The sequence below is a fragment of the Oxyura jamaicensis genome, unplaced genomic scaffold, assembly GCF_011077185.1.
Source record: "Oxyura jamaicensis isolate SHBP4307 breed ruddy duck unplaced genomic scaffold, BPBGC_Ojam_1.0 oxyUn_random_OJ72758, whole genome shotgun sequence".
NCBI classification, from domain to species: domain Eukaryota; kingdom Metazoa; phylum Chordata; class Aves; order Anseriformes; family Anatidae; genus Oxyura; species Oxyura jamaicensis.
Genome location: NW_023311224.1, coordinates 1 through 7,985, shown reverse-complemented (window position 1 = coordinate 7,985; position 7,985 = coordinate 1). Strand labels below are relative to the sequence as shown.

The 7,985-nt window shown below is 74.4% G+C and overlaps 1 protein-coding gene across 1 annotated transcript; it reads right to left on the bottom strand.

Annotated features, from left to right (window-relative positions):
- Positions 1-416: 416 nt before the first annotated feature.
- Positions 417-7,647, bottom strand: SP2 (Sp2 transcription factor). Its single transcript, XM_035314472.1, has 7 exons — positions 7,613-7,647; positions 5,207-5,281; positions 3,735-4,685; positions 2,914-3,214; positions 1,271-1,445; positions 996-1,189; positions 417-671 (listed from the first exon to the last, which is right to left on the bottom strand). Exons 2-7 carry the CDS (start codon positions 5,267-5,269, stop codon positions 571-573), a joined length of 1,785 nt encoding a protein of 594 aa, XP_035170363.1. The 5' UTR covers positions 5,270-5,281; positions 7,613-7,647; the 3' UTR covers positions 417-570.
- Between the last annotated feature and the right edge of the window lie 338 nt (positions 7,648-7,985).

The window sequence follows — 7,985 nt, the reverse complement described above, 5'->3', positions numbered from 1 at the left end:
GGGGGGGGGGGGGGGAAATTGGGGCGGAAACTCGTTATTTAGAGAGAAACGGGGAGAAAGGGGCCGGGAGTGGTTACGTGAAGAGCTCCCCCAAAAGGAACCCCCCAAGGGAGCCCCGCACAAGAACTCCCCAAGGGAAAACCCAAAAGGAACCCAAAGGGAGCCCCCGAGGGACCCCCCGAGGAGCCCCCCCGGAGTCCCCCCGGAGCAGGGCGGGTGAGGCTCTGACCCCCCGCAGCAGGGACGTGCTCCGTAGCGATACCATTTATAACTTTAAATATAAAGTAGGAATGTGCTGCGGGGTGCAACCCCCGCGGGCCTGCCCCCGCCGGGCTCCCCGCGACCCCGGCTGTCCGTGGGGGGTCGGCCCCCGGCGCCCCTCGCAGCGGGCGGCTCCGGGCAGGGCCCGGCGGCGGTGGCCCAGGGCGTCCCCGAGGGCTGTGCGGGGGGGACTCGGCGGCCCTCGGCCGGGGGCCTGGAGTGCTGCGGGGGCGGCGGGGGTGCCGGGACGGCGCCCGGTGTCCCTGCGCCGCGGCCCCGCGAGGCCTGTCCACGGTGCGGGTCCCGGCCCTACAAGTTCTTGGTGACCAGGTGGGTTTTGTAGTGCTTCGTCAGGTGGTCGCTGCGCATGAAGCGCTTCTGGCACTGCGCGCACTCGAATCGCTTGTCACCTGCGGGGGAGAGCAGCGGCGGTCAGCCCCACGGACACCCCCGGCCCCGCCGCCGCCCCTGCGCCCCGGTACCGGCCCCGGGCAGGGCTGCGGGGACCCCCGGGGGGCGGTGACGTGCCCGCGCCAGGTCCCCTTGGCAGCCCCCTGTCACCGCTGTCCCTGCAGAGCCCCAGGCGGCAGAAAGCCCCCGGCGCCCCGCTCCCTCCCCAGCAGCTCCGCCACATCCCGACGGCAGCTGGTGGCCCGAGCCCACCCCGGGCCTCGGCTCAGCACCTTGCGAGGCCGGGGCCTGCCCTGGGAGGGGGGGGGCGCGGGGCCACCGACCTGTGTGTGTGCGCGCGTGCCGCTGCAGCTCGTCGCTGCGTGTGAAGCGCTTCCCGCAGAACACCCAGTTGCAGACGAAGGGGCGCTCGCCGGTGTGCAGGCGCACGTGGGCGCGCAGCAGCGAGGTCTTGCGGAAGGTCCGCCCGCACTCGGGGATGTGGCAGATGTGCTTCTTCTTCCCCTGGTCCCCCGGCCTGGCGGGCAGAGCGAGAGGGCGGGCGTCAGGCGCCGGGCGGCCGCGGGACCCCCGCGGGGCCACCCCGCGCCCCCCTCACCTCTTGTCGCCGTCCTTGCAGTTGGGGCAGGTGCAGGCCATGCGGCGCCGCTTCTCCCCCGGCTGCGCCTCTCCCGCCAGCGCCTGCTCCATCTGCAGCTGGATCTGCGTGGGGCTCAGGCCGCTGATGGTCAGGTTGTTGCCGGAGACGTTCTGCACCGTCAGCTGCTGCTGCCCTGCGGAGGGAACCGGGAGTCAGGGGCCGCCCGGCGAGCCCCGAGGGGCCCAGCGCGGCTCCACGAGGGTCCCGCCGAGCCCCCGCGAGGACGGGACGGGACGGACCCCAGGCAGGCACCCCGGGCCTCGGCGCCCCAGCCCCGCATGCAGCGCTGCCCCGGCCCCGCCACGTGCTGCCCCGAGGCGGGCCGGTAAGTCCCTTTTTTTCTGAATATACTGTGCGGTTTTTCAAAGTTTTTGGTTTGACCCTTCGGGGTGGGGCAACGGCCAAAGAGGAAACGAAAAAGAAACTTTGAAAAAACGTGCAATATATTGACCAAAAAATGGGACTTACCCCGGACCCTAAGGGCCGCTCCACGCTCGGGCGCTCACGGAGGCGGCAGCCTGGGCCTCGCACAGCACCCGGCGGCCGCGCTGGGGGCTGCAAAGAAGAAGAGGGGGGTCAGCGTCAGCAAGCTCGGGGGCAGCAGGCGAGGAGAAGCAGGGGCTGCGGCGGCCGAGCAAAGGAGGGCTCTGCGGAGAGGGGGCGGGCGCAGCAAAGGAGCCTCCGCGGCCACCGGGAGGGACGGGGGCGGCCGCCCGGCAGCCCTGCGAGGCGCGTCCCCGCCGCAGCCGGGCCCAGGCTCCGCTCCCGGGGCCGCAGGCAGCCGGTCCGACCGGGGCCCTCCTGGCCGGGGCAGCGGCGCAGCCAGCCGCAGCGTCTGCCCGAGCCATGTCCCCACGCTCCCCACGCTGGTCGCAAAGCAGCAATGAACCCCCCAGAAGCCGGCCCAGCGATGCCCGAGCGGCGCTGACAGCGCCGGGTTGGGCGAGAGCCGCGCGCTTCCGCCTGCAGAACCCAGCCGGGGCCGCTGCCGGGACAACCCGCGCAGCGCCAGCAGGGCTCCGGATCGCAGCGCGATAAACGCTGCCCAGACACCGCCTCCTGCCCCCGGCTTCCCGCAGGCGCCAGCTCGGGGCTGGGGACGGTCCGCCGGGGCTGGGCTCGCTCCCGGGGAGCGGCGACGCCTCGTGGCAGAGCCTCCTGGCTGAGGGGTCCGTGCCGCAGGGCCGGGGGCAGGCGGGGCCTATTCGGGGTGGGGGCTGCAGGCGCCGCGCCCCCTGCCCGGCTGGGTCCCTGCCCTCCCTGAGGCACGCGGCGCGGCCCCGGGGCCGGGCACGGCTCAGCAGCGAGCAGCTCGTGGGGCTCCCAGGCGGCGCTCGGGCACGTCCCGCAGCCCCGTGGGACTGACGCCACCGGCGGGGTCTGCACCGGCTGCCAAAGCGCCGCCAAAACGCCCCCCCCCGCGAAACACCCGGGGCTTCCGCTTGGCGCTCGGCAGCGCTCGGCCTCGGGGCTCCAGGGCTGCGGCTACGGAGCTGCCGCGTCCCAGCCTCGCAGCTGGGGGGCTTCCTGCCCCCCCCCCGGCCCGGGCGCTGCCCGCCCCCGCTGCCCCTCCCGCCCGCCCGGCGCAGCACGCGGCGCACCTCCGCTGTTGGTGATGGTGACGGGCACGCCCTGCACTTGCACGCCGTTGATGTTGATGGTCTGCATGGCCTGCGCCGCGGCCGCCAGCTGCGCCGCGCTCAAGCTGATGACGCCGCCGGCGGGAGCGATCTTGGGCAGCGTGCGCTCCTTGCGCGTGGCCGGCTTCTTGCCGCCGCCCCCCGCGCCGGGGCTGCGAGACACGGGGCTGCTGCACGACGTGCCCGACGGGGCCACCGTCACGGCTGGGGCTTCCTGGAGCAGCACCGTCTGCAGCTCCCCCGACGGCGTTTTGAAGTAGACCTGGGGGGAGGAGAGGAGGAGTGAGGACCCTCGGCAGCGAGCCGCCCTCCCGGCCCTGCGGAGGAGCTGCCCGAGCACCCGAAGGCAGCGGGCCTCCCGCGCACGAGCTCTGACCTCGCACAGCAGCTCTGGCGTGCTCTGGCCTCGCCGCCCGGTTTCCCAGGGCAGCAGCTCTGTCCTGCGGCCCGTGAGCCCGCTCCCTCCCCTCCCTGCGCTCCCCGAGCTTCAGCACAGGCTGGGTGCGGGCCCGAGCTGGCGCCACGGCGGCGCCTTCAAGGCCACAGCGCTCCTCCAGGTCCCGCAGGAGGCAGCCGGGACGTGGGACTTCACAGAGCCCCAGCGGGGGAGCAGCCGTGCTCCGGGCCCTGGCAGACATCGGGCGAGCCGCAGCAGCGATGCCCGCACCTGGCCCCCCGGGCTGGGGGCGCCTGGTGGTCACAGAGCCCCGCGGGTTCTTCGAGAGCCGGGCGAGGGCTCGAGGAGGAGCAGGGCAGAGGGGCCACCGCGGAGGACGGCGTACCTGCGTCGGAGCGGGGTCCGTCTGGATCTGGAAGTTCTGGGAGGACTTCTGGGGGACGGTGGGCAGCGTGGCGGAGGCGGCCTGCACCACGCGCAGGGCCTGCGGCGGGATCTGCACCACCTGCGGCTCCTGCTTGGGCTGCACCACCTGCACCTGCTGCACCACGGCCGGCTGGCCCGAGCCCGGGCTCTGCACGATGAGCAGGTTGTTCCCCGCCTGGATGATGTTCTCGGCCGTCGTCTCGATCAGCACCGTCTCCACCTGCTCGGCCACGGCCACGGCGGCGGGCTGGCTGGGCGACACGGCCTTCTTGCGAGTCTTTTTGCCGGGCTTCGAGGGGCTCTCGGCGACCGCCTGCGCCTGCGGGGCCGGCTCTGCCGCGCCCACCAGGTTGTTGACGGGCAGCGCCAGCGTCACGTTGCTGCCGCCCGGTAATTTGACGACGCCGCTCGCGCCCTGCACCGGCGACGCTCCCCCCTTCTGCGTCGGGGCCGGCTTGATGGGCACGGGCTTGTGCGAGGACGAGGACGGGGCGAGGATGGCCTGGTTCGTGCCCGGAATAATCTGGATCTGGTTGGCGAGGCTGGGCTGCACCTGGATGGTCTGTCCCCCCGCGGGCTGCAGCTGGGGCACCGCCTGGTACTGGATGTTTGCGGCCGCGCGGGGCCCCTTGTTGATGACGGCGGGGTTCTGGATGGCAAAAACCAGCTGCCCCCCGGCGTAGGAGGCGCCGACCTGAGAGCCCTGGAGCTGGAAGAGGTTCCCCTTCGATGACAGGATCCCGAAGTTGCTCTTCCCAGAGCCCAGAGGGAGCGGAGCAGGTTTGATGGGGACGAGTTTGCGAGGCGTTGGCTGAGGAGGGGCAGGAGGAGTCACAGCGGCTTCCACGGCGGGGGGGCCGATCTTGCTACATGTCGCTGCCAGGAGGGCGAGGGGGGACGGCTGCGAGTCCTGGGGGGGAGACGGGCACGTCAGAGCCAGGGGCCGGAGCCAGGCGGACCCGAGAGCGACTCGGCGAGGGGAGGGTACCCGCTGCTGAAAGCAACCCAGCCCGCGCCCGCGAGACAGCTCGTTAAGCGAGCGGGTTAATTACTGCATCACGTGAGCCTGGCGCTCACCCCGGCCGTGCTACTTTCAGCCAGCAGGACGGAGGCTGCCTCGTGATCCTGTGTCTGTTCTCACATCCTCCGTGAGGCCGCACACGCCCTGCGCGTCTGCTGCTGCTCACACCACCCCTGCGCGCCCCGGCGGCGTTTCAATGCCCCGAGCGCCTCGTGGCAGCAGCGGCTGACGCGACCCGAGGGGGAAACCCCCCCAGGGGCAGGGGACACAACAGCGCCCGGCCCCGGCAGGAGCCCGCGCTGGGCTGCGAACGCGACTCCCCCAGCCCGGCCCGCGAGCAGCCTCCTCCCGTGGGCAGCAGGGGCCGCCCCGGGGCTCGCTGCCGGCGGTCCTGAGCCCGCGGCGCTCACCTGGGCGCTGGAGGCGGCCGGCTGCAGGTACTCGCTGGGGCTGACGGCGGCAGTCGCGGCCATGCTGTCGCTCGGTCTGCGGGAGGAAGCAGAGACGGGGGGGTGAGGCCAGCAGCCACGCCGCGGCTCCTCCGAGCCCTCAGCCCAGGCCCCGATGCCCGAGGGGCTCCCCCGGCATCGCCCACACCCCCCCGGACCTCGCCCGCCTGCCGCCAGCCGGGGCCAGAGAACCCTCCCCGCGTCGCCCCCTTCCCCGGCGCCTGCCTTTGGCCTCTGCCAGCCCCTGAAGGCAAACGGTGGCTGCGGCGAGCGGCCGACCATGGGGCTCCGGGCCGAGGCCCCGGCGCGTTTGCTCCCGTCCCCGCAGGGCCCCGGGCTGTCGGGGAGCTCCCCTGCCGAAGGTTGGCGACTCGTGGTGTAACCGAAAGGTCCCGGGGGGAATGGCGGAGCCCCAGCGGGGCCCGGGGAGGCCGAGAGCAGCCAGCGGCGAGGCAGGGGCAGGGCGGAGGCCGGGGCCACGGGGCCGGCAGCGCCTGGCTCAGAGCCGAGTGCCCGGGCGATGAGCTCGGGGAGCTGCGGGCAGCCCGGAGCCGCGAAGGCTGAAGGCAGGCGGGGACGGGGACAGGGATGGGGACGGCTGCTGCGGGGGCTGCGCTCCTCGTGCCCGGTCCCTGCCGTCAGCGAGGACGGGGACGTGCACGAGCTCTGCCCCTCGCCACCTCTCCGTGCCCCCAGGGCAGCCCCGAGGGTCTCCTTTCAAAGGCTTCGTGCAGCAAAGCCAGGGGCAGGGCCTCCTAAACGCCCTGTTCCCGGCCGGGACGTTTCACCCGGGACATTTTCCTTGGCAGACCCCCCCCTGCCCCCTCCCGCACGGCTCGGGAACGTTTGCCCAGACGAGGAGCCCGCAGCCAGGGCTTGTCGGAGCTCCGGCCCCGGCCACCGCCGCTGCTGCCGGGGTGCTGCCGGTGGGAATCGCGGCCGGCTGCGGAGCTGGGGATTTACCCAGCGCGGCGCTGAGCCGGAGCCGAGGGAAGCGGCGCCGCGCTGCTCACGGTGGGGCAGCGGCCGGGCCGCGCTGCACGGGGCAGGTGGGAGGCCCCGCGGGGCTCCTGCCGCGAGGCACCACCGAACCCCGAGCTGCGAGCCCAGCCCCGGGGCTCTGCCTCGCCGCAGGGACGGGCCCAGCGCGCGCTGCCCTGTGACGGGGTCGTGCCCCTTCCCCGCAGCCCGCTCGCACGGCCGGCCGAGCTCAGGGGCTGCGCCCTCCCGCAGCAGAATTAGGGCAGCGCCGAGGATTGCCAGCCCTGCCTCCAAAGAGCAGCGCTGAGCTGGCCGGGGATGTCAGAGGGATGCCGGGAGCCGCACAAACAAGGCCGGGCCGGGAGAGGCCCCGTGTCGCCGCAGCGTGAGCCCCGCGAGCTCCTCCCGTGCACAACTCGTGTCGGATCCGGCGGGGACGGCGCCGGTCCCGTCCTGAGGGCGCGACGCCACGCCGGGAGGGCACCGGAGCTCGCGGCTTCCCTGTCCCTGAGCCCACCCGGGCCCCTCTCACCGAGCGCAGCGTGGATCCACCACGGGCTGCGGGCTCACGCTGCTCCACGCCCCGCGGAGGACGCGCCGAGCGGCTCGGGCCCAGCTCGCCGTTCTGGCAGCGCACCTTCCGGCCCCAGGGCCTCCCTGAGGCAGTGAAGGACGATTCATGAACCTCCCTTTTTCCCAGCCACCGTCCTTTTTCCTGCAGGTGTGGTTCTGGACCCCAGCCTCCCTCCCCTGCCCCGGCTGCCGCCTCCGTGCGCGTGCTCCAGGCCTGCTCCAGCCCCGCACACACCGACCGCGGCCTCGCCTACCGGCCGCCCGCCCGCAGCCCCCGACGGCGCCTTGAGGGCCTCTCGGAGCCTGCCGGGAGCTCGGGGCACGTGGAGGAAGCCCCCGGGACTCGAGCGGTGGGGCCGTGGGAGGAACCCTCCCGACCGCACGGCGATGGGACCCCACAGGAGGGGCGGCAGCTGCGGTGCTCCCCGCCGCACGGCCGGGAGGTTTGCTCGGGGCAGCTCCCCCGCTTCGTGCAGGAGTTTGCTCCCCCCGGGCCCCGGGGCCGTTACCCGCGAGGCTCCGGGAGATGCGGGGCAGAGCCGGGGCAGAGGCGCTGCCCCCACGCAGCCCGGAGGAGCCCCGGGTCACAGCCGGGGCAGTGAGGGCGGGCAGGGGGAGCCGCAGCTCCCCGGGGGCTCGGGGGAAGCCGTGCTCACTCCGCAGAGCGGCCTCCCGCCTTCCCGCGGCAGCCCCGTTATCTCCGGTTCGCCTCCCCGCCAGCCCCGCCCCGACGGACGGAGCACCGAGCCGTGCTGCCAGCGGCCACCAGCCCCCGGTGCCGGCCGCCGGTCCCCTGACGGCCCTGAGGGGCTCCCGGGGCACGCGGGGAGGCGGCTGCGCACCCCAGGAGCAGCGAGGCCCCGGCACCGTTCCCACCGGGACCCCCCGTAGCGCTGCCGGGGCCTCTCCCGGGGGGCGCTGAGCGGGCACGGACCCGGCCCCGGCACTGCCCCCGCGTCCACCGGGACCGCCCCGGGCCCGAAGGGCTCAGCGAAGCCCGGGCGGGCGGCGGGCAGCGGCCGCAGCCCGGAGTTATCCCGGTGTCGGCTCCAGCACCCGCGGGGCGCACCGGGCGGGGCTCCTGCCGGTGCCGTCTCTTTAACGCCTCGGGGGCCGCCCCGGGCCCGCCCCGTTCGACGCCCGCCGCCTGCCCGGAACCGGGACCGGGGGGCTCTGGGCGGGGGGG